Source organism: Cheilinus undulatus, linkage group 8 (genome assembly GCF_018320785.1).
Source record: "Cheilinus undulatus linkage group 8, ASM1832078v1, whole genome shotgun sequence".
NCBI lineage: Eukaryota > Metazoa > Chordata > Actinopteri > Labriformes > Labridae > Cheilinus > Cheilinus undulatus.
This window is the reverse complement of record NC_054872.1, coordinates 32414422-32439713: the sequence shown is the minus strand read 5'-3', so window position 1 is coordinate 32439713 and position 25292 is coordinate 32414422. Positions and strand designations below refer to the sequence as shown.

The window sequence follows — 25292 nt, the reverse complement described above, 5'->3', positions numbered from 1 at the left end:
TATATATATATATATATATATTTTTTTTTTTTTACATGTAAAACTGAGTGGATGTTTTTCCAGTTTTAAGTTCAAGGCATGTTCGGCTGAATCTGACTGAACTGAATTTATGCTCATTATTGAGAGACCTGAAGAATATCTACCGAATACCATGCAGTGTATTACCTATTATGACTACATTTCTCTGATATTTTAAATATACTTTACAAATAAATTGACCCTACCAACCAAAAACATGATATGAATCAAATGAATTACACTGAATGATACACATTATTGTATGGATAGGAAGGTCTAGATTGGGCTATTAGATATTTTCTAAACTGTGATTAAGATGTTCAGGTTAATAAAAAGGACGATAATGCTAACTATAAAGATAATAATACATTTCAATTACAATAAATAACCTTTCCCCACAAGTCTGTTTAATAGTAACCAAAACAGTTGGCATTTCTCTATACCTTCCAGCATGTATGCTGATGCATTAAATGTTAGGGCAAAAATTAAAAACTTTAGATGCTGCTATTTGTTGTTTTTTTATGGATTTCTATGTCTGCTAATAGAGATGATGAAAGCACCCCCCCCCTTTCCCTTTTGTGCTCTTCAATTTTCAGGGTGTAACAAAATTTAAATTTTTCAAAAGACAACCAAAACTTCACACTGGTGATTGATCAGTCGAACAACCGCTAAAAATATCTTAAAACATTTATTTTTTCAGATACCAGAAGACATCCTAATCTGCAATTAAATCATCATACAAACATACTAAATATTCTGTTGAACAAACTGAGGAATATGAGACCAAACTCCAGTAAGATCATTACTGACTGTATAAATCATTTGTACACAGGTGTTAAAACCACCGACTGGCTGACTGGCATGTATTCACTCGCACTGCTGATACGACACAGCCCACTAATCTGAATACTGGTTATCTGAAGTGATGTGGGTTTATAGGGCAGCTTTTACATCATCAGTTACACTCAACACTGCACACATCACTCTGCATCTTGCTTTTGCAACATGAGCTTCAACTTTTTGAACTTGTTCTTTCCCATTCTGTTCTTTGCTTTCATGGGTGTCTTTCTGTTTTTGCCCTTCTTTTTCTCAAATCTGCTGCTGTCCTTTTTTGACTTTGTTTCATCAGCTGTCTTCACTGCAGCCTCCTTTGGCTTTGCTCCTTTAACAGTCTCTCCACCCATTTTAGCGATCTTGGCCTTTTTTGGTCCAGCAGGTGAGTCTTTTTTGCCTTTTGGTTTGACTTTTTCTGCTTTCTTGGCAGTTGTTCCATTGGTTTGGTGTTTCACCTGTAAGCTGCCAGCCTTGCGGGGGACAGTCTTCTTTGTCACGCCACTTTTGGACGGCTTCTCTTCAGAAGAATCTGTAACGACGGTTGCATCAGGAGCATCTGCACTTTCCTCGTCTAGATAATAACAGAAACAGAAGAAAAGTTCAACAGGGAAACCTTGATGATAAAAGCTTCCATATGTTCATGACAGTATGAGTTACCTTTTCCAGACTGTGTTGTTGGAACAACGTTTGAGAACTTTTTCAACTTGGCCACAAAAAAGCCATCCATATTGTGGGAATGAGGGTAAAAACGCCTAGACAGTCGAAGAGATGGATGGAATCTACGCTCTTTAAACCTAAAAGAATAAGAAATAAATTTAGAGTCTAATATCGGAGCATTTACCTTGAAGTAACACACAAAGGTTATCTTTTTTACCTTGTGAAGCCTTCCTGGCCAAAGTCAAGACCTGTGGGGACTAATTTGACATTTCTCTTCTTTAAAGCGTAGTCTACCACCCATTCATTCTCCTCCACCTGATAAAAGACATTTTTAATTAGAATGAGCCGTTTCTATTCGATGCTAAAACCTAAACATGAACAAACACGTTTCCACATGCATATGCAGCATAAATACCATTATTGAACATGTGCAGTAGACGAGATACCCTCCTGATGGAGACTCAGCATTGACCGAGTCAATGGCAGACAAAAGCAGCTCTTTCTGCAAATGAGCTGAGCGTAGGATGTCTGCTTCATCCTGTCAGGAAATAAGAGGAAGGAAGAATTAAACACTTATTACACTAAACATCTATAAAGTAATTGTTAATATGTAAACATTATTTACCTTGCTGGTTTTTACGGCTGGATCTTTAGCGATCACTCCTGTGCCTGAGCATGGAGCATCCAGCAGTACTCTGTCAAACCCGCCCATTACCTGCAGGATTAAAAAAAATCCACCAGTCAGTGAACTAAAATCTCCCAATCAGATATAAACCAGTGACCTCAGCAGCCGTTACCTTTGGGAACTGCCTTCCATCATAGTTGCAGATGATAGTGTTGGTGACTCCTAGACGATGGATGTTTCCCACCACACTCTTTAATCTGTCAGCATTGGCATCATTAGCCACAATCGTGCCAGTGTTTCTCATCAGCTGAGCTAAGGGTAGAAAATCAACATTTAACAAATTTTATTTGCATGTGCAAAGACAGAGCATTTCACATAATTTGTAATGTTTTAAAGTTTTTAATCAGCCTCAAATAAATATGCAGTCACCTTAATTTTAAATGATTTTGATAATTTTTCAGCTTCAATGCAACAACCTGGCTCTCATCTTCATCATACATTTATTTGAATAGCATTGAGTTTTGGACTATTGGCTAGATTAAAAAAATAATCTAAATAAATACTCACATTAAGAGAAATTATGAAAGGAAAAAAATGATGTATAGAAAAGCAATTTTTATTTTACTGTTTTCAATACAACCCATTGTTCTCCTGTACTAGCAGACACACAGAGCTCTGTCAATGCAAATCTCCTTATGATTTTAAATTTGTTTTAATTTGTGCTACTTGGGAAAATCTGATATTTAGTTTTTACTGTTATCAGAACTAATAATGCTAAGGAAGCTACAAGTACAGAAGTACACATGTACCAGTAAAATCCCATGTTAATATTTATCTCCCAACCAACTGTCAAAGTAAGACACCTTGGCATATGTGTGATGAAAACTTGTTTAAACATAAGTTCAGAATGTTAGCACAGGAGGCCTGGCATTTAGTCTCTTTTATTTTAAGATCAAATCTATTTAGATTATGATGAAATTATTTTGTTTTCCCCTGTTTTTTTTTTTTCCAAATTTTTGTGAAGGCAAAAAGTTATTTTGATTCTATAAACAGATTGTACCGGATCAAATTGGACCAAAGCACACAGAATCAGATTGGACCGAATCGAATCGTTCTATATTTCAATGAATCGTCAGTGAATTGAATTGTAACCTGTGAATCAAAATTCGAATCGAAACGTCTTGAGAAGGAGAGATTCACACCTCTAATAATCAGTTTTGCTACATGGTCTTTTATAATAGTTACTGTAGCAATCTCTGACATGTTACCAACATTTAAGCCACTTACTGATTGCTAAAAGATCTATGAATTGATTACCCCTGTAACGGTTATGCAACTGCTGCCCGAGTCTACACGAAACAATGTAAAAGAGCTAAAAAAAAAAATTTCCATAAAGTATATAGCACATCTTACCAATATATGTGGTCTTGCCTCCTGGAGCTGAGCTCATGTCCAACACCAACTCTCCCTCCTGTGGAGAGAGCGCCATGACGGGCAGAAAACTGGAGGCTCCTTGCAGCATGTACTGACCAGACAGATACTCTGGGGTTGCACCTGAATAGCAGAGTTTAAATCTTGGCTTTAGGTTGATTTATACTTCTGCATCATATAGAATTTACTGTGGGTCTGAATAGTCTTGAAACTAACACAGCGTGCATCTCCTTAAAAAATGTAAGCGCACACTGAAATGACACAAACTGCAAGTCCTGTGGTTTGATGGCTTGTTCTAGTCATTAAGCATGTTATTGTCTCAATATTTATCAGCTTTAACATTACACACTCAGTTTCAGTCGCCATGGTTTCCTGTACAAAAAAAAGCAGGGAGAAGCCAGAGTATAGCAGAGCTACTTAGACATACAAATGCACAAGCATGTAGTGCTCATGGCGGTGCAGGCCACAACAGCATAGATTAGAAACCAAAATATAAATCAGGCTTTATTAACCAACAGGGATTTTTGAATCATAAAGTTGACTTGATTGTATTGGAACTTACCAATTGGTACAGAAGAGTCATAGATGACCAGTCCCACTTTCGACCATTTTCCAAGTGGATCAAGATTCACTCCTCTGTTGATCAAAGCCTGAAAAAAAAAAAAAAAAAGATTTTAGAGTTGAATATTTGAATGTAACTTTTGACACTGGACAATTTCAGCTAAACCCTTTAAGAGTGCTCTTTCTTTGAATGTAGAAGTGGTTCCTGCTAATGATGCATTCAAAACTCAGTCCAAACAGAAAACATTTCTACAGGCTCCTCTACAGTTTCATTTCACCCCACTGTATGAAATTTCTTAAAATCTTAGACCACCTCCTTTGATGCTATTATTGCAAAAATCTGGCCAAGTGTAGTTTCCTTTGAATTCTTTCTTAATGTTCTTTCTTTCGCATGACATTATCTAAATCCTAAAAAACTTTCACTGAAATAAAGTTTCTAAGTGGCTTTTTTAGCAGACTGTCTTACAAGACAAATGAATAAAGTGCACATTAAGAGTTCTATTATACAAAACTATAACTTCCCATTAACTTCTCCCTCCCATTCACAGCAGTTACCTGTGCAAGGTCCCGCCTCCTTGTTTTCAGTGTGTTGGTCCGAATAGTGACAGGTCTCTGAATTTCATTGGCCTCGAGGAAGTCAACCAGCTGTAAGCAAAGTATTTTTAAAAATCAAATTTATACACAATATAAAAAGTAATTTTACTTGACAGAGAAAGTCAATCAAGTCATGAAAACAGAAAAATTGATACACACAATGTATGTTATCTGGAAATTCCACATACATTGTCTCACTCAGCAGCACCATGGTTTTGCTCTGACCAAAGCGAGTAACCTCGCACACTGGAAGCGTGTCTAGAGTGCTGCACATTGAAGCACAGCCCTGATTAGAGGAAGAGACCAAGGGAGATCTGCGAGTTCACGTAGTCATGTCAACAGTGGATTATTTTAACTTTTTGGAGTCAATTGGTCATTCGCTTGAACATAATTCTATGATACCATTGCTTTCGCCATGGGTGAGTACATTAGGGAGCTAAAAGGTTAATGTTTGCTTAGAGCATGAGTGTCGAAACTATGGCCCGGGGGCCAAATGCTGCCCGCAGTCCGTTTTTGATTGGCCCACAGCAAATTCTAGAAATAAAATGAAATATGGCCCACATGAGATGATGAAGCTGTGCTCAACTGTATTGTACTTTTTTAGCTTCAGCACTAGGCAGTGCTACCATATTGATTCTGTAAACAAACATTTTGACAAGAAGATATCTTGATTAACAATGGCCTGATAGATTACTGTAGCAAATTGCAGCACCAATAGCATTTCAGGGGCGGAGCCAGTGGTAGCGAGGGCTAAACAGGGCCCCCTGAAATCTGATTGGCTTTCCAGAATCCTGAAAATGAATGTCAATTTGGCTTGTCAGCCATTAACAAGCTATTGAGGTGTATTCAGTCGGTAAGCATGTATGAACTTGCACTGGATTGGTCTAACATAAAAAAAAAAAAAAAATAAATAAATTACATATTTCTGTATGTGGCACTCTGTGGAAAAAGTTTGGACACCCCTGGCTTAGAGGATGTATGGCTATGTAAAATTCTGCGTTTTTTAACCACAGATGTTAAGTTTTCCTTGTCAATGGTACTGTTGTAGCTCTGTGACCAACTGACCATTTGCTCTTGCTGCAGGATGAGACATAATGTCAATATAGTGATAATCTATGATCAGGAGTCTGTGCATTGTGTTACATTTTGAATGTACCAAATACTCTACTCTTTTGACTTCCTGTTTAGACCTTTCTGAGTGACGGGAATTGACGTGGTTTGGCAGCGGCCAGCGCTGAAAATAGCAGCACATCTCCAACAAAGAGGAGCAGAGTGGCGTTTCAGGGAGGCATCAATGCCGGACTGGAGTACAGGCAGTAAAAGTGCTGCAATTAACTAGAAAAGGAGCGATTTGTGCTGCAGTAAAATTCGCCGGCAGAACGCAACGCAGCTGCTGTATGTGGAACTTGGAGGTTAAAGTAACGAGTATTTACTTTCTAAAGTAACACAGGATAAATAAGCACAACTGCCCCACCTCTGAAAGTGGGAAGAGGTCCATTAATTTCTCAATGAGGAAGTTGTTATAGCTGTAGTAAGTACAGAGATCCTTCTTCAGGAGCGAAATGTACTCTGCTCTCTCTTTCCCCTCCTCCCTCTTTGTTGAGAAATTACACAGGACATCAATGTTGTCTTTAATTCTCTGATGGATCGTCTTCAGGTCAAGAGGAAGGATGCCTAAAATGCAAACAAGCAAGCTTAGACTTCATGGAAATCAGTGCAATTAGCTGCTTAAAAAGCTGTCTGAAACATTTTCTCACCTTCTTTCTCACGTTCCTCTGCCCCTGGTAGCCTAAACTGGTCCATTTCATCTATGTTGGCTTGTACTGTGTCTTCCTCATCATCTGATTTCTTTTTGTCCTCCTTTTCACCATCATCATCATCATCATCGTCATCTTCTTCTTCTTCCTCCTCCTCTTCGTCATCATCTTCTTCACTACCAAGAGGCAAAGCTTCCTTCTGCTTTTTCTCCTTCTTGGCTGCCCGCTCGATGGGAAGAAGCTAAGTATGAGAAAAAAAATAAGGACAGTAATCACTCACTTTTATCATCTTTACTCTATCAATAACTACCATAGTCTGTGATAGATACACTTTCAAATTGATTCCAACAAACAACTGCACCCAATTTTGACAATCTAGCGCAGTGGTTCCCACTGTGGGGGGCACTAAAGGGATGCTTCCATAAAAAAACGAAGAGAAATTGAAATGGTATAATGTGGTATATTTCATCCACTATTGTGAGAAAAAAAAACATTACATGTGTTCAATTTCAAATAAAACCATAGATATTAATTGAGCTTATGTGAAACTCAGTCACTGGCATTTTTATTTTGGGGGTCACAAGCTAAAAACCTTGGGGACCCCTGATCTAGAGAGAAGTGGGAGGACATTTTGAGTTTCTACTAAAACAAGGGAATCAATTTTCAAAGAAGCAGTTTCACTTATTGTTGAATGTGACGTTTTGATTTTATCACTTACATGGTCAGATACACTAAACAAAACCAAGTGGAAGTTCCCAAGAAGTTAAAACAAAGACGTGTCACTTACTTCCTCTCCATCACTTTCTTCCTCTGCCGCTTCCTCACCGCTGCCATCGTCTTCAGCCCCATAGTCATCAACCATTTCATCATCGTCATCATCATCATCGTCGTCCTCCTCCTCCTCCTCCTCCTCTTCATTATCTTCCTCCATTTCTTTGTCTACTAGTTTCGCACCTTTCTTTCCTTGTTCTTTTCCTCCCTTTTTAATCTGCAGCTGCTCTTCCTCCTCTTCATCTTCCTCCCAGTGCTCATCACTGTCGTCCTCACTTTCAGGTTCTTCCATTTTGCGTTTCCTCTTTGCGGGTTTCAACCACTTACTGTTCTCATCAGTGAATCCTATAGTTGAGCAGGAATAGAAAATAAACATCCATTTATATTATTTAAAATGAATGTGGCATCAAATTTTAAGAACAGAATAAACCATCCATGCTAGAATAATTTAGTAACAAAATACATGCATATGCTTATATTTTTCAGGTGCTTGGATGCCTTTCACTGCTTACAGAACATCACAACCACATGTCAAACTGATTTGGTTACCTTTCTTGGACTTTTCCTCATCTTTAGGGCTTTTCAAATTCTGGACCCTTTTTGCAGCTCTGTTAAATGACAATATGTATGAGCATCTTGCAAACAAACTATTATTATTTTATGTTATATTTACTGTCAACCTCCTACCTTTTCCTGCCTCTACTTGACAGTCGTTTTGGTCCTGTGTCCTCTGTAAACAGAAAATAATCATTAGCCACTATGAAGCAGTTTTCAGGTAAAAAAAAAAAGTGATGTCAAAGTTAAGGGGCATAACAATCACCATCTTTTATAAACTTGACCAGCTCTGTCTCTGCTCCTTGCTGCTTCCTGGCTTTTCTTCCCGGCCCTCTCTTCACCTTGTTGGTGGGATCCAACTTTCGACCCATGACTTTGAGCTGGAAAGCAGGGAAAATAGAGATGATTGTTGGTGCTGCCTTGAGATCAGCTGTGTTCTGACTGAGCCCGTTGACAAGACAACCTGAGCCCCTCTTCAGTGAATTAACAAATTAAATGTATCCTAACATAATCACATTTCGTTAGTTGTACTATATCCTACAAACACTCACATTATCACTTAATGAGTGTGATATAAGCAGGGGAAACAGGGATTACACAATAAAAATATAAGACATGTGGATGCACGATATTATTGGTGTAATACTGGTATTAGTAGACATAAGCTTTAAAAGTAAAACATCGTATCAACAGATATTTTCTGATATTTACAACTGATATTTTGGCTATAAAATCTACTGACTCAAGCGAAATTAGGTATTGCATTAGAGACAAACACTAAAGTAAAGGTGTCAGTGTGGCTGTGTCCTCAGTAGGAAAATGCGACCAGAGCAAAGACATTTCTCCAGGCAACAAATCTAAAGACATTTATACTCTGCTGAAATAGATCATGCAGATAACATATTGCATTTCTTACAGGCAGAGGGTTGTATTTGGGTACCAAAAGGCAGCACTGATATCTATGTTATTGTTGATGGTGGTGGTACCAACATGGTACCAGGTTTTAATACTCATCCCTATTTTATTTAACAGTGCTGTATAGATAACAGACAGTTCTAAAACTATTCAAACAAAGTAGTTAACTTTATAAAAAGCTTCATCAAACTTAGCTTTAGAGTTTGAAAAGCACCCTTGAATTTATTCAATTTAAAAAAGTAGTACAGTAAGTGCAGTATATACTGCAGTATATACCATGTACAAGGCTCTCTGGATTCATTAGAGAAAGGCCAGTAGGTGACAGCTTCTGATTAACATGATATAGCAATAACCAGAAAGTAATTTACAGCTTATGCCACCTAAATCAACTGAGAAACTGCTGATAGGATTGTGTAAACAGGGCTATTGGTCAACTACATGCCTTTAAACAAGCGTTTATCACTGTAAAAACGTGTTTCGGCTGCATTTCATGAAAATCTTGTAAAATTGCGAATGCATCTTATATTTGTGAATGGAGGCAAAGCAAACCTAGACGCTGAATTTCATAGATCTCAAACACTTTCTCACATTGACGGTAATGACAGAATAGAACGACACGTCCAGCATTGCACGCTGGTTGTCCGACTCTACGCCGTGTTTTGTAGAGTCGTCCCAGGATGAAACCAGAGTTAAATAACAAAACCTGAATTATTGAGCATTTTTCTTATTCCCACAGCCGCAGTTCTCACATACTTACCGATTTACTCGTTGATCTTGGCCCAACTTCTCAACTAAGCAGTGCACGACGGAAACACACGTGAATATCCCTTCCACACGTTGTGGAAGAACATCCGTCGCGAGGTGATGACAACAGACCTTGGTGAACACGCGTGTGGGCGTGCACTAACACACTTATAGGGCACAAGTTTCAACTAGGAAACACTAATTGACCAGACAAATGAAGATAGCTGAATTAATAGTGGGAAGTTTGAACTTATTCATTCATTTATCCATTCACTTGTGAAAGTGCGTTTGTCCACGCGCGTTTTGCAGTGACGCACACATCCTGCGACACAGCCGCCACTTTGAAGGCATCATGGCGGCTCCTGAGGGTAAAAAGCGTGGTCTTGAACATTTGGACGAATATGATCCAAAACCGGCCAAACATCTCCGCAGCCTGCATGACCGTATGGCAGAGAGGAGGCTGGTTGTTATTCTGGAGGGGGCCTCGTTAGAAACAGTGAAGGTAAAGAGTCGGGGCTGTGTTCCAGTGTTGTTGTGATCCACTGTCTGCTACAAGTGGAAGTGACATCAGTTATCATACCTTTAAAAGGGACAACCACTACGTTTGTGGATTTTGAGCCTAAAAGTTGTTGCTGTTCTTTTTCCAGGTTGGAAAAACCTTTGAGCTGTTAAACTGCGATCAACATAAAAACATAATCGTTAAAAGTGGAAGGAATCCAGGAAATATAAGACCAGATATCACCCATCAGGTAAGCACTCATGTCACACCATTGTGTAGAAATTGACAGTCATTTCAATTAAATCACCACTTGAATTAATTATTAACTCCTAAAAGAGCATGCATGAAGTCATGAGAGTGTAGAGTAGGTTCCTTTTTGTATATCTTACCACTAAAGCCAATATCAAACTTAACAGTGGAGTTAAGATCTTTCCGCTTTAGATGAAATACAAAAGATACAGCCAATTATTATGACCAATATCACTACTAATGTAAACACAGGAGTGTTTAATATTAGCTATTAGAGCTGTTACATAGTGGATTTCACACATAGGATTTTAAATTCAATACTGGCACAAATCAAACAATATTTACATGTCTTCTTATGCCAACCAATATATTTGTATTATTTTGAAAGATTTATTTCTTGTGCTCTCTATTTGGAAGAGCACTAAACTGAATTTTCAAATTTTTAAGAGAATCAAATGTTTGAGTTAAATGTCAGTGTAAGTATGTTATCTACCCTGGTTGGACGTCAGTGTTGGTGCCTCCCAATCTTTATTCTGTTGAGGCACCCCTTTAAAACTCTCAAGTCACCCCAGAAAAAAATTGTTGATAAAAAAATCTATATTTATTTTACTACTGAGGGATTCATGTCTTAGTTATTAACAAGATAAAACTCTAAAGTTATCTTTTAAACAATAGAAATGTCATTGTTTACTCAGAATGGTCGTGTAAACTGTAAAAACCCTCTTTGACACCTTTTGGTACACCTGTTGATCATTCATGAGACAATTTTGATTATTTACAGCAGGATAGCGAATGATCTGCACATTCAGAGTAACTTTTGGTTTATTTTAAAGAATTTGAAAGCATCCCTCACAGTGGTTGAGAAAGGCTGCTCAATGCTATCTATTTGTCTCTCAGCTACTTTGAAAAATAAAGCAGGTGATTTGTAGTTCTTGTCAGGCTTTGGTATTTTAGGATACAACTGATCATTAAATAACGGTGGTCGTATAATTTTAAAACATTTATGGGTATTGTTCAAATTCTGACAACTTTATTTACTTACATGTCAAAAATTAAGAAGAGGGAACTGGTGTAGTTGTAGTTTCAACATTAAATAGTAATAATTAAAAATATTTATGAAACTCTCTCAATCAAACTGCTATACACTGATTTAAAAGAATAAAAATTAAGCCTGTCAAGATTAATTGTGTTGTGATGAACTACAATTCACTGTAAGTGCACAAAATGTTTTTAATAGTGACTAATGGCATGCCTTACTGTCCCTTTCAACACACTGGTTAATCCATGCCGGCGTCAGCCTGCAGCCACAGTGATATAAAATAAGTATACCACTGCTCCTCAATGTCGCATTTCAGTTTAAAAGACACGCGCGGCTTAGTGGATAAGTCAGAGGTCATTTGGATCCTGTGCTATCAAAGATGTAACTTTTAATTGTTCCTGTATTTTCTTTCAATCCACAACAAGTTCTTTTTCTGTGGTTAAGTTCATGTTATGCACTTTGATCCACCTATTAAAGCAGGTCTATATCCAAACAGGATGTCAGTAACCCTCAGTTTTAGACAGTAGGAAAAAAACAAAATGCCAGAATAACAATTTTAAATGCAAAATAGTGGAATATTAAAATGTGATTTAAACAGGGCGCAATTAAAACAGCTGACGATAAAATCATACTGAAATTCCGTATTCAGAGACCTATCAGCTCTATGATAGTCATGCTGTTAAAATAAAGTTACACCTTTATTCCCAGTTGTGTAAAATCAGCCTCCAAAACCATGCTTATCAAACTTAATCACAGGTTTGTTGACTGTCTGTATAATTTAAATACAGTTTCTTACTTTTCTTTCATCAGTGCCTGCTCATGTTGATGGACAGCCCACTGAACAGGGCAGGCCTTTTGCAGGTTTACATCCATACAGAAAAAAATGCCCTAATAGAGATCAACCCACAGACACGCATCCCAAGAACCTTTACTCGCTTCTGTGGCCTTATGGGTAAACCACCATTGTTAAATTTTCTGTGTATAAACACTGAGTTAATATTTACACTGGCAAAAGCAGAAAAATTCAGTCCTACCCACCTTTTTTTTATGGCTGAAACCCTCCTTTTTTTTCTTTCTCAGTTCAGCTGCTGCACAAGCTGAGTGTAAGAGCAGCTGATGGTCCTCAAAAGCTTCTGAGGATGATTAAAAACCCAGTGTCTGACCACCTGCCTCCAGGCTGCCCCCGCATTTCCACCTCCTTCTCTGCTGGAGAGGCTGTTTGCCCCCGGACTCTGGTGCCAGAAGGACCAGCTGCGGTTGTGATTGGAGCATTTGCACATGGAGCGGTGAGAAAAAAGCCCCAGAAATAGATGATACACAACTGTATGCACCCAATCTCTGTCTATGTTACTGATCTTTTCATTTTTATTAGGTGAACGTGGACTACACAGAGAAGACCGTGTCTATCAGTAACTACCCCCTCTCTGGGGCGCTGACCTGTGCAAAGATATGCTCAGCCTTTGAAGAAGTGTGGGGTGTCCTGTGACAGCCAGTGTAATGATCACTAGGCAAAAAGAAACATGGACATTCTTTAATGGACTCAGAATGGATACAATGGAAAAATTGGAACAAATATCCATTTTTCCATTAGTGGCATGATTGAAACATGTTGCAAACTTCATTCTTGTAATGATGTTCTAAAATATATATATTTTTCTGTAACCAATGTTCCTCTTTTATGAAGATGTCTGGCTGTTTTTTATTATTATGTTATCACCTGTATAAAATTACTGAATTTTGGACTACAAATCAGTACAGTTATATTGAATGACATGGTGTTTTGGTGCTGGTTTTGTTTTATATAGACAAAAATCAAAAGGTTATTATCTGCAGAGGTAATATTATGAAATAAGTGCATGATTTTCCTCAGAAAACGAGAATGTCAAAGTAAAATCAACCTTTAACAAAGCAGTTAACATCAAATGAAAAGTTTCAGGTTGCTGCTCAGGTTGCAGTTTATTACTGATCTACATGAATTACTCTAAATGCTAATTCTAATAGTAGTAGTAATCTCTTCTTCTGGATCCTCAGCTATTCCGCATTTCATATCTTGATTGTACCTTAGTGACCTTTCTTCTCAGTTGATGTCTTCTTTTTCTGATAGATTTAGGACGATGGCATTGCTTTGGTTGGTGTCTTGCATTCCTTTGAGATGTCTTTTTAGCTGGTGGTGCCCTGTTTTTTCCTTTCTTCCCTGCTGTTTTACTGTTTTCCTTTTTGTTTTGTGTTTTTTTTTTCATTAAAAATACTAAATATAAATGATTTAAAAAAATTTCAAGGGTACTTTTCGGGGTGTTTAGTCTCAGGGCAACACTGTCCCATAATGGTATGGAAAGAACAAGAAACATCATTTAAAATTTAAATAAAAGTAGTTAAAGCATATTGGAATTGCAAAGTAGCTGCAACAGGTTGCAGTTCATGTTATTTGACCGTCAACAATGACAAGAATTATTTTTGATATCTCTCTTGTTGTACACTGGTGATACTTGTTGCTGTACAGTTATCCTCATTGTCCTCATCCTGATCCACATCACTTTTCTCTTTCCTCATCCTTATTCTCATCGTGATCAATCTCACTGTCCTTCCTCATCCTCATTTTCATTTTAGTAATCAGATTTATACCTAAATGCACAATACCAAAATGCAATGGTATCTTTGTGAATCCATAACAGTACAGTCTTTGTAGTTTTCCATAATGGTGCAGTGTTGCCTAAAGGCAACATGTATATTTTAACCTTGGTCTATTATTTATTCATCATAAAAGCAACATTAAACATCTAGAAATTAAACTTTACCCACCTATAATTATGTGCCCATTTTTTTCCAGCCTCAGAAATATCTGGAATATATATATTTTCTTGCAGTTCTTTTGCAGCAAAATGGCCAAGCTGTTTTGTGTGAGAATATCTGCACAAAAAAGGTTCAAGATGGCTTCCAGAGAGTCATATGACAAGTAAAAAATATTTAAAAATATTTGATCATACTTGGAAGTGGTATTTTGCCTACAAGCAACACCGTCCCATAGAGGGTTAAAGCTCACCAGGGTTAGCATGGTAGTGTATAGGGAAACATCCAGTAAAACAACTTTTTACATTTTTATTTGAATAACGTGAGCATCCAAAATCTTGTACAATATATAGGAATACAAACATCAACAACTACAGACAGAAAGATCATTTTTCTCCCAGTTTTACATTTTCAGATGCTCTTATTATGAATATATAAGCATCTTTATAACAGTGAATGAACAACCACAGTGTGCACCGTGTCTTTGACAAAAACAACATCCATGTGGTCTTCAGATTGGTGTGTTTAGCACTTTTTTAATGAATGTTGCTGGGTTTTACTGGTGCATTGTAGCTGTGTGGGACACAAGTCAGTTGTGGCACAGATGACTGTAACCAAGAAGGGGGGCTCCAGAGGCATAAATTCACGGTATGGGTCTGAGTCACACTTGAGCTGGAAAAGAAAAGAATGCATTAAAATACACTGGCTTTGTATTTTAGAGCTGAAGCGATGAAAACTCAATATGAGAGAAAGCACAATACCAGAGAAAAGGATGTGAGAAAGAGACGGGTGTGTGATAGTCCTGAGATTGAAGTGTCACTGGAATGATTCTTGAGACTTTGATGATAAGCCTGAAGAAAGACAAGGATGGTTTATGGTTGTGTAACACTCCGTTACATTTATAAGGGACTAAATCCTGGAGATGGCTGTGTACCTGCAATGCTATCTGCAGTGCAGAATACTGCACCCAGACCTCCTGCTGCTGCAGCGCTGAGAGAGAAAACACCCCTCCTTTTCCTGCATTTTCTGCCACAGCGAGATAGTGAGCCCAAACACATTCCCCCACAGCATGCACCGTGTCACTCTGAGAGTAAACTACCACAACAGAGAGAATAATATGATATTGCTGTAAATAATCTGTAAAAGTAGAGTGTTAGTCCTTATGATAGTGGTGAATTTACTTTCAAGTAATTTAAAATATAAGCTTAACATGGTTTTTAGATAGCAAGCAAATTTCGGTGTCACTTACTGTCTGGTAGAAGCATGTGGAGGATATCTCTGGTCATAAGGAAACCTAACACACCATAATTCATTGCCCTGTGTAAGAATACAAAAGAAGGCAATGTAATTCTAATCATAGGTTCATTTCGGAAACATGTTTATGAAATCAGTGTATTTCATACCTAGGGTAGGTTGGATGAAAAAACGGAGGGACAAACATTCCCACTGGAAAGAGGAGCTCATCATCCTGGAGGGATGGTGTGACAGAAAGTCTGACAAAAACAAGATGAAATAAATCCTTTAAATAATTTAGTTATATTTCTCAGTACTGAGAATAGAGATGGACACTTACATATCAGGCTCCTCAGTCCTCTGACTCAGGAGTTGAGTCCGTCTCTTTTGCCACAGGGACAGTAGCTGGATATAGTTAGAGAAGAAGCTATTTGTGGTGACAGTAACCTGGAATAATAGATTGTGCATCATTATTTGCATCTAGTTAAAGGTTTTTGAGTGAGTTTGATAATGGCACACAAAACTTAAAAGAATCATACATATAATATGTAGGTGTCAATTAGGGCTGGGCAATTAATTGCAAAATAGATTAAATCGCTGTATGGCCTGCTGCAATTTACAAATAGCAGAAGTTGCAATATTTCTTTAACTTGAAATGTGTCGAAATACCAGTTTGATTTATTTATTTTCTGCAAGCAGCATAGATTTAATGCACATTATTCAAACATTCAAGTGTCAACAAAGCTGTACATTAAAATATAAGGTACTTCTCACTAATCCTTGCTGGCATCAGTGCTGATGCACCACGCTGCTACTGGCAAGACTTCACCTCCTCCACCCCAGCCTCCTCCTTTATAGCTTAAAGGTTGTTTCACGCCTTCTCCTCCAAGTAAAATTGCATATCCATTTTGCAGTAAAATGGACAAATATATGATGACTGTATTCTGGACTGAATGTAGGTTATAATATAGAATGATTTATTACTTGAATTTGTTTAAAAATACATAAGATGAGGAAGCTAATAATCGCATATTAAATTGCAATTCCAATATTGGGGAAAATAATCGCATTACATTATTTTTGCAAATCCTTCAGCTCTAGTGTCAATAGAGATCTGTATTTTGTTACCTTAGAAAATAACAGGTCAAGATCTGTCTCATTTAATTTCTCTTTTGTAGTCCAAAGTCTTGGATGTAAAGAGTGAACCTGGGGGAAGAGAGATGGTTATTTAAGGCCAAAAATAACAGCAGGGTCTCAAAAAGAGAACTGGGTGAACATATCTTGCTTCACATGATACCTTAGATAAGACTCTCTGGAGAGAATTCTGATCTGTCCACTTGAGCTCATGCAATTTGGATTTGAAAGAGGAAAAAATATTTTGAATAATCTCCTCTGCCTGTTGAACAAAGGAAATGTGAAAATATACATCGTATCAGCCTCTTAAATTCAACTGCAGGCAGACTAATTAAGGGGAATGATTGCTTCTTACCTCTCTGTGTGCCATCCTTTCACTGAGCATGTCTCTAAGAACTGAGTCAAATCCTCTCTCAGTCTCTAACACACACTGTTTCCAGCGAGGAGCTACCTGGTGAAGAGGACCCTCATTGAAAGTCTTTCCAAACAAATATGCCCATGGCTATGATCTTTTTGAAAAAATGACAAAGACTACATCTGGACTGACTCACCTCTTCTGTGTTACCCAGTGACATGGACAAATTATTTGCTGTTTCAGAAAATCTGGAGTCCAGAGCAGGCATCATGGTGTGCAGCAGATTGAAGACCATGTACGTATGAAGTGGGCTGCTGTGTAGGAACATTTGTAAAAACAAAAGGTCAAAAATCAAGACTCAAGACTGGGAAAGTCTTTCCATGTCTGATTGTTGTTTTTTGTGTCACTTACAGTACCTGGTGCTAATCTCATGTCTGTTCAGCCATCTGACGATGATGCGGGACATGTCCACAATGTAGGGTAAGTTGTGCAGTAGGACAGGTTCATCCTCTGTAAGTGACAGAGGATGAAAAGCAGCCTGTAGGCAGCTCAACCAATCAATGGCAGGGGCCTGGCTCTGTTGGTATATTTTGTACAAACAAATAAATTAATACAGCTAATCCAGACGCTGTGTTGGTATTTACAGCCACACATCCTCCACCTCCTCCAGTACCTGCAGTTGTTTGATGGTCATGCGATGATAGAGCTGTCCTTTCGACAGGCGATAGTGGAGAGGTGAAGCAGCCACAGCAAACTCAGAGGACAATGCGATGAACATGCCCACATGGCTCATAATACTGCTGGGCCGGGCTCCCAACAGTTCCAAGTACCTCTGACAGGATGCCAAGAAAGGACGTAATGTCTGGATGGAAAGAGACAGGAGAATGAATGCATTAGTGTAATGAATTAATATATATGCTTTTGTAAAAACATTTCTGTAATCAGTGCAGGCCTTTGTGAGTCATCAACCTGAGTTTTAGCTTGGGACTTGTGCGTCTTGCTGCTCCATTCAATCGGGATCAACAGATCTGGCTGATCAATCTGTGGACAAAGAAGAGAATCAAATTAAATACAGAGCTTACGTTGTTTTGGCAGTGCTTCTACCTGCATATAGGAAAAATTATCCAAATGGATAGTGACCTGTATGTATCTTTTCATCGTCCCATGGATAGTGTCATTTGGGTCTCTGCCCACATACAGGTTGAAGAATGGAAAGGTGCTGTAGTCCCTCATCAGCACGCTCAGGGTGGAGTTGAAATCAGTCTCATTCCACTGACCTGATACAGCCCAGCCTCCAAGCTGCACACAGAGAGAGAGGATAAAGCTCCAAATGGATCCAGACTGGGGTCATTTCAAACGCAGAGTGAAGCAGTTTCTAAAGAGGACTCAGCCTTATAGTCAAGTATGACCTTTGCATCCTTTAGTTTATTTCTATTTTGTGTGATGCTGTGTATTATGTATTGTGTTGTCTGTCCTTTTATTGTTGAGCTTGCCTGGTTGTGTTTTTTATGTGTATTTATTGTTAAATTTCATGAGTTTTAAAGGCCCAGCTACAGACAGGAATAGCAAATTACCTCAGGCTAGAACCATCCCCTTAGAATTATAAGGTCTTATCTGATATGTTTGTCAAAATTAAGTTATTCAAATATTCTTTTTTCACTACTTCCAAACAATATTTAATGTGTATTATCTTTAACCTAGTAGTAAGAGAAACCATGCTCTGCTTACTTTTTCTGCTTCTTTTTTTCTTTTTAGAAGCCATAGGTAGAGAGTTATAAATTCAATAAATGTCAAAAAGGATACTTTTTTTTAAATAGCTTGCCTTAAGTATTCAAACAGCATAACATATTTAGATTCAATCAGGGATAAATCTATATTTGTTTTATTTGTTTGTTTTTTAAAATTTGTTTTCCACATTAATTTAAAAATACTAATTTTTATTTTTATTTTTTTAATTTCCTTTTTTCTCTCCAGGTCAGTGACAAGGAGACAGCAAGGGAAAGGGTGGTCACCAAACCAGTGGCATCAGAGGCCACACAGGAGGCTACACACAGGAGAAAAAAAAATAGGTGTAATTTAGGTGAATTTCGCAAATTATGCATCTGTTAGTTTGTACATTAATTAGGCTGTCAAGAAATAAAGTTAATTTAGATTAACAATCAGCACTCAATTAAATCACGATTAATTGCATGGGTTTTTTTGCAGCTACAGTAATGCAAAATAAGTCCACCATTGCCGCTTGATGTCTCATTTTGCTTAAAAATCTCACAGACAGCTCAGTAAAGCATCAGGCAGGTTCAGGCATCTAAACCTTTTTAATGTTCTCTTATTTCATTTTCAATCAATACTAAGTTTCTTTTTCTTGGTTAAGTTCAGTTATAATCTTCGATCTGCCTCTCAAAGCAGGCCTGGATCCAAACAGGAAGTCATTTACCCTTAGTTTAAGAAGAAAATCCAAAATGGCACTAAAACAGTTTAAAATGCAAAGTAGTGAAATTTTAAACCCCAATTACAAGGTGCGATTAACTACAGAGAATATAAGATAAATCCAAATTTAACCCCTCAAAGCCTGTTGTATCATATTTGATACATGCTTTTATGATACCTCTATCTAATCAATATGATCATAAATTACTAAAAAACACTTCTGAATACAATCTGATAAATGATAAAAATGCCCTCAAGTGGATTATCAGTTACCAAAAACACCTAAAGTAACAAATGAGATACAAAAAAAAAAGTTAAATTTTATGAACATTTTGATTTCTTTGTATTCCAGTAGAAAGTAAAATCAACATTTCAGTTCCATAAAATTAGAATTTTCTGGCTATAATTTGTGTTTTCAGGATTTAATGGGTTAAAATTGTAATTTTTTGGCAGCTTTGTTATAAATATATAGTCATATTTTAAAGAAAACATGCTGCTGTCTTCATTCAGTTCTAAGAGAGAAATCCTTTAAAATAAAACATTATTTAAAATGTCTAAAACATTTTTTTTAAGTTGACTCCCCTATTTACGTTTCTTGAATTTTTTTCTCCTTTTCTTGCTCAGTGAGATAAAATCTTATAGTTCCAAGCAGAAAATCAGTTATTAAAATCAAATGGTTCTATCTGCAATTAATATGTTTCAAACAATCAGTTTGCAAATATAATAGTTTTTTGACATTGCACATTGCATACAGAACCTCACAATTTCTAATGGACAAAATGCTTAAGCGAATGGCAACACTTTACTTAAATCATACTTGTACAACTGAACATCAAATAAATAATTCAGCAGAAGCAAATTAGCAGAAACAAGAGAACAGGTTAAGATACTAAAATGGGTTAGCCTAACGTGTGTAAGACCTAGATTTACACCCATGCATCCATAAGTTATACCTGATAAATATCATCATCATATTAAGGTGATTTTTCAGTAAGTTAGACTCTTCTGAAAGGTAATTGGGATAATAAGGTCATATGTAAACAACAGAATTAGCATTATACCTGCTCAGATAGTCACTATAATGTTATACCATGTACATTATCTGTTTTGTGTATAAGCTTGCACACACGTTGTTACCAGCGCTGTTTCAAGGTCACATGATCTTACTTTTTGGATAAGTGACAGGAATGGCTCTACTCCAGCAGTCTCTATGGATTTGGTGTCTAAACAGGAACGGTAGAATCCTTTGGCTTTTTGCACCGCTGTACCATCTGATCCACTGTTTGATTCTGGCAAATAGATAGAAAAACAAACCATCTCTTATAGAAGTATTACAGGATCAAGCTGTGCAGGTTATGTCCTGGTTTCAACTCTTACCCAAAATCTCTCTGAGATATTGCAGCAGAGTGGTTTTCCTGTCTGGTATTTTCTCCTCTCTCAGTCCTCTGTCTTCTCTTTCCCTATCTTGCTCTGGCCAAACATTTTTTTCTTTCTGGTTCTGTGGGTGTCCAGGGATGCCCTGACCTCTCTGTCTCCCCCCACTGTCTGCTGAAAGTCTGTCAGAGCTGCATGTGAACAAGAAGTAATCACAAGGCTGCTTGAAGGGATCAACAGACATGGTCAGATGGACAGAAGCCCTCTGACAGGCTGGGGAGAGACATGAAGTCTCTGCAGGAAAGAGCGAGAGAAGAGGCAGATGAAATGGCATGTAATTGCTGTGTCGTGTTGTGGCTTTATTTTCTTTCTCTCTGGAGGCCTACCAGTTTGTGCAGGGTTACTACTCCTGTTTTGAAGATTTTGATGCATGTAGTACATAACACCAAGAGTGGCAGCACATAAAGAGAACCCAAGAAGGAGTAGAAGCAGCACGCGACGGGTTAACCACACTGACTCTGCTCGGTTCTGATACCCAGGTTGAGACTCTGACAGCTGAAGTTCAGACTGGAGCTGGGTTTGTTGATCTTGCTGGAGTTCAGGCAGATCTTGGATGGAGAGTTGTGGGTAAAACAGCAGTGGAGACTGAAGCTGCCTCTCAGGCTGCGGCTGTGCAGGTGTCTGAACTGATATCTGAAGCTGGATGTTAGCAGGTAAAAAAAAAGTAACTTCATGAACAACTGGATGTAGATTATCTTTATTAGATAACTAATACTGTTTTAAACAGTCAAAAATACTCTGACTTGATATTAGAAAATCAGCATGATTATCCATATTACTGTTTCACATTCTGCTGTACCAAATGTTTTCAACCTTTGTTTAGAAATTCCCACCAGTGCCTTTATCTGAAGTGTCTTTGTCATTAGTTTAGTGAGCAGTTCAACCAGTCAGAAACATCCACTTCTCTAGGTTTCAATGTAAAAATCTGCTTTGAATTACAGGAAGAGCAAGATCCAAGAAAAGCCTGAAGAAAACATTTGGTGCTGATTTCTTTTGTAATGTTTTCTTATTTCTGAATTTATTCTTATTTATTGTGCAACCTCTTTTAGAGTCCAGACTCCTCAATTGGAGCCACAGTTGACTATGAAAGTATGGATGATAAGTCTCAATCTGCAGTGTTGAAGCCAAAATTCCTTTGGAGCACACCCGTGGAGCTGTGGCATTGTTGCCACACACTTACTGATATGCAAAACATACACATTATTCTCATTGATTACTCAGCAAAAATCCAGTGCATTACAGATCTCAGTAGCACAGACATATGTATAGTTTGACACAGACATTCCTGATTGTGGAAAAAACTAAAAACACCTACATTAGTTCTTCCTCTGCTCTTTTAAGGTTGGCCACTTTAAGCTATGTTAGGGGCAGATTTTCCCCACCAATAATTGTAGGGTGGTGACCCAATTTAAGGTTTGTCACAAATGATTATTTCAAATAACCCTCAAGTATGTGGTGTCAAAAGGATTAGTTTACTGCTTCCTGTCACGCTGGATCCTCGCCTACCTCCAACTGTTAATTGCACACATTTACAATTCTAGGTCAGACTGCCTCCAATGGAAAACCCACAACAACCAATGAAAATAAGCTGACTAGGTAGCATCACCACCCATATGCTGCATACATTTACAGCTCACAAACATAAACACAACTATACCTCAATCGCCAGGATTACACCTATATTTTTCCTAGGCTTGCATGAATCGCTATGCAATTAAAGTCCCTGTAAAGTGATTAAAAAAATTCGTAATTTTGGTTAGTTGTATGACAGCCCACTGTATGACGGACTGCCAGGCCAAATTTCAGTCATGAAAAATATCAAAATCATGAAAAATGAGGCAGTAAAACCTGCTCTAGGATAGTGTGGGCGTGTCAGTTGAATGAGCTGAAGCCACGCCCACTCGTGAGAAATACGATCCTCTCAGTTTTAAAGAAACTTCTGATCAGAGTTCAGCTGCCTGGCTCAGTGCCAGAGCAGACAGACGTTTGGTGTTAAATTTACAGTTATCCTGTACAAATCTCTCTGTTCTGATATCTTTAATGACCTGTAGGCCACCATGGCTGATAAACTGGGAAATTTACCTCACAGTGAACAAAAACATAGCATGTAGCTGGCTGCTTACTTTCAATGAAGGCAATAACATCAGTTAACAACAGACTGTATTGAGATGAACTGCTTGATGGTTTTATATCGTTGTAGCGTCAGGGAGGCAGAGTAATTCCCCATCTGGTGATGTCAAGCTCATACATTTGATGTAAAACAAATTCACCACTGTGCCTTAATGTCTTGTTTTACTTAAAAAAACAAAACAAAACAAAACAAAAAAAAACACGTGAAGGGCAGGCTCAGTCTTGGCTCACCTGTTTGTATCAAGTGTAATCTAGAAACTGGTACATATTCACATATGTTTTAGAAATGACTGAAATTCAACAATTTTGGAGATAAGTGAAAGGCGAGGTGGTTACGTTGATTGGACATGTTGTGGAAATCTCACTCCTTCAGTATATTTTTGGGCAGTGCAAGGAACAAGCATACAGTCAAATTGATTAGGATACTTCTATATTTAGCAAGAAACACTTCTCAAAGTCCTGGATTTCTAAGGACAGCCCTTCAGGAGACAACTGGTACAAGGAGGTTTTGAGAATACTCCCTGTGGAAAAAACGGACTTATGCCCTTCATGATAACACTGAGGGATTCCTAAAGATATGGCAACTTGTTTTGGATATTGTTGATTCCTTGGGACTTGACTTTGTTTTGTGAAGGTAAAAACACAACTAATATGGCTGTTATCAACATGTAGCACTGACACATAAACCAGTAAAGTGATGTAGGAGGGTTTTTTTTTTCGTATTTGAGTAAAGTTTCATGTCATACCTGCAATTTTTGTGTTTTGTAAGTGAATCTCCAAATTGTAAAAGGTTCTGTCTACATTTTGCATCTGCAATTGATGTACCACTGGTGTCAGAACTTCAATTAAAAGAATATGGGGACAGACAGCTGAATGGACAAGTCAAAGGTCATCTGCTTCTTATGTTATTTAACTGCTTCCGATTCTCTACCTTTTACTTTTAAAAAAAATTGCACATAAGGAACTTTTTTAATTAATTATTTTGTATAAGCGGTACAAAAATGAAGTTTGATTGATTTTCAATCTATGACAACTTCCTTTTTACATGGTTCGGTTCATCTAATAATCTTCACTGTAGCTGACGTTCCTTATTTCCTTTCAAAATAAAAGCGGCTTTGTGTCCAAACAGGATGTCAGTTATGCTTAATTTAAGACAGCCCTAACTCTTTTCCTACTCTTTTTTTGCTTTAAATTTAATGAACACCAGAATTTCCAAATAAGGATTTTGATTGACTTCCATGTTTGTTTTTCTTCTATAGTCACATTTGATCATGTGAGTTTCTGTGAGAGCTGGTGTGTGGAACTTTCATAGTGGAATTGTTACCATAGACTGCAGTGGTCTCATGGTGGTCGAGTGATCTAGTTTGTGAGTTTTCAGAATTATAAGATGAAAAATCATTTGAAACTGTCTTTGTGTCTGTGGTATCACACATTTTTAAAATCAGTTAAAGGTGCAGTGTGTTATATTTAGTCTAGTAACATTTATCTTGATAAAAGTCAAACATAATATTGGTAATTATGCATATCTAAATTAGTGTTTAATAACCAGAATACATAAAATCCTTTATTTCTACTAACTTAGAATAAGCCTTTTATTTATACATAGGAAATGTCCCCTCCTTGGAGTCTGCCATCATGGATTTTTGCATCTTGCATGTTTCTATAGTACAACAGACTGGACCAAAGAAATCCATTTTTCAAACTTTCTTTGTTTGCCAGAGTTACCATCAGAAATGAGCATCGCAATTAGAATCTGATTGATTTTGCTAATATTCCCGAATTTTACACACTGCACCTTTAAGATTTGAAAATGATCAAGTATGTGGCCAGCCTCACACTGCAGGAGCCACAATTGTCAACAGAGCTCCCAGACATGACATTACACCATTTTTTCATCAAAAAGCTAATTAACTTTTTTTCAAAGTTGCACAGAAAGTCAGATAGAAAATAATTTGGCTTAAGTTTGGTATGCAGAGCCTAAGGTAATGCAGTAAGAACCCATTGCAGGCCTCACCAAACCACATAATTTGAATCATAATGATTTTCCCAGGGAACATGCATGGCTCTGCTCCAGTTTCCAGCCACTAAGACACACAAATTAGCTCCATTTCCATGTGAACATAGCAAACACAGCCTCATAACAACTCTTTCTGTTTCCTGGAAAAGATCCTACCTCAAGCTCTGTTGGAATTTCACTCATTCTTGGCATATGTGGAAGTGTAGCTCTGTTTCTCCAGCGTGTTGCATCCTCTGTGTTTCCCATTTGATGTTTCACATGTGTTCCCTCCCTCCTGCAGTCAAACAGCTGTCATCGCAGCTCCATATCTTTTATCATCACTCACTTCTCTCCTCATCTGACGCTGATAAAAGCAACCTTGTGGGCCACGTCTTACTCTCCTCACCAGATAATCAAGCCCAGACTCTGGTTGCTCTGTGGGACATGCATGTGGATATTTGGTGGTTTGTGATTCTAGAGGAAGTCCAACACAAAGACTTCTACTTGTGTTCTTACTCCCCTTCCTGTTTGCTGTGTCAAAAACTCT

General features: G+C 37.7%; 3 protein-coding genes across 3 annotated transcripts; 1 reads left to right on the top strand and 2 right to left on the bottom strand.

Moving 5' to 3' along the window:
- Positions 1-699: 699 nt before the first annotated feature.
- nop2 (NOP2 nucleolar protein homolog (yeast)) lies at positions 700-9580 on the bottom strand. Its single transcript, XM_041793775.1, has 16 exons — positions 9476-9580; positions 8069-8183; positions 7936-7978; positions 7798-7856; positions 7265-7593; positions 6478-6718; positions 6195-6394; positions 4682-4771; positions 4128-4215; positions 3548-3688; positions 2307-2446; positions 2135-2224; positions 1925-2047; positions 1727-1824; positions 1510-1646; positions 700-1423 (listed from the first exon to the last, which is right to left on the bottom strand). Exons 2-16 carry the CDS (start codon positions 8172-8174, stop codon positions 999-1001), a joined length of 2310 nt encoding a protein of 769 aa, XP_041649709.1. The 5' UTR covers positions 8175-8183; positions 9476-9580; the 3' UTR covers positions 700-998.
- Positions 9581-9675: 95 nt separating this feature from the next.
- On the top strand, positions 9676-13631 carry emg1 (EMG1 N1-specific pseudouridine methyltransferase). Its single transcript, XM_041793776.1, has 5 exons — positions 9676-9964; positions 10110-10211; positions 12060-12201; positions 12330-12535; positions 12622-13631. Exons 1-5 carry the CDS (start codon positions 9815-9817, stop codon positions 12733-12735), a joined length of 714 nt encoding a protein of 237 aa, XP_041649710.1. The 5' UTR covers positions 9676-9814; the 3' UTR covers positions 12736-13631.
- A 700-nt stretch (positions 13632-14331) lies between these two features.
- Positions 14332-25175, bottom strand: kel (Kell metallo-endopeptidase (Kell blood group)). The gene is made up of 18 exons (XM_041794357.1): positions 24923-25175; positions 20946-21258; positions 20563-20853; positions 20353-20474; positions 17899-18057; positions 17728-17799; positions 17432-17620; positions 17175-17335; positions 16955-17072; positions 16759-16854; positions 16567-16665; positions 16398-16475; positions 15610-15716; positions 15440-15529; positions 15286-15353; positions 14971-15131; positions 14798-14887; positions 14332-14708 (listed from the first exon to the last, which is right to left on the bottom strand). The coding sequence occupies exons 1-18, from the start codon at positions 25010-25012 to the stop codon at positions 14562-14564; spliced, it is 2451 nt and encodes an 816-aa protein (XP_041650291.1). The 5' UTR covers positions 25013-25175; the 3' UTR covers positions 14332-14561.
- Positions 25176-25292: the final 117 nt, after the last annotated feature.

Coding starts and splice junctions, on each gene's coding strand:
- nop2 (XM_041793775.1), bottom strand. CDS start 8,174: ATGGGTCGAAAGTTGGATCCCACCAACAAGGTGAAGAGAGGGCCGGGA. Junction 7,857..7,935: donor TCAAGTAGAGGCAGGAAAAG/GTAGGAGGTTGA, acceptor GTCATTTAACAG/AGCTGCAAAAAGGGTCCAGA. Junction 1,647..1,726: donor GGCCAGGAAGGCTTCACAAG/GTAAAAAAGATA, acceptor TTATTCTTTTAG/GTTTAAAGAGCGTAGATTCC.
- emg1 (XM_041793776.1), top strand. CDS start 9,815: ATGGCGGCTCCTGAGGGTAAAAAGCGTGGTCTTGAACATTTGGACGAA. Junction 9,965..10,109: donor CCTCGTTAGAAACAGTGAAG/GTAAAGAGTCGG, acceptor TTCTTTTTCCAG/GTTGGAAAAACCTTTGAGCT. Junction 12,202..12,329: donor TCGCTTCTGTGGCCTTATGG/GTAAACCACCAT, acceptor TTTCTTTCTCAG/TTCAGCTGCTGCACAAGCTG.
- kel (XM_041794357.1), bottom strand. CDS start 25,012: ATGGGAAACACAGAGGATGCAACACGCTGGAGAAACAGAGCTACACTT. Junction 17,621..17,727: donor AGTCCCAAGCTAAAACTCAG/GTTGATGACTCA, acceptor CTTTCCATCCAG/ACATTACGTCCTTTCTTGGC. Junction 14,709..14,797: donor TTCTCACATCCTTTTCTCTG/GTATTGTGCTTT, acceptor TTTCTTTTCCAG/CTCAAGTGTGACTCAGACCC.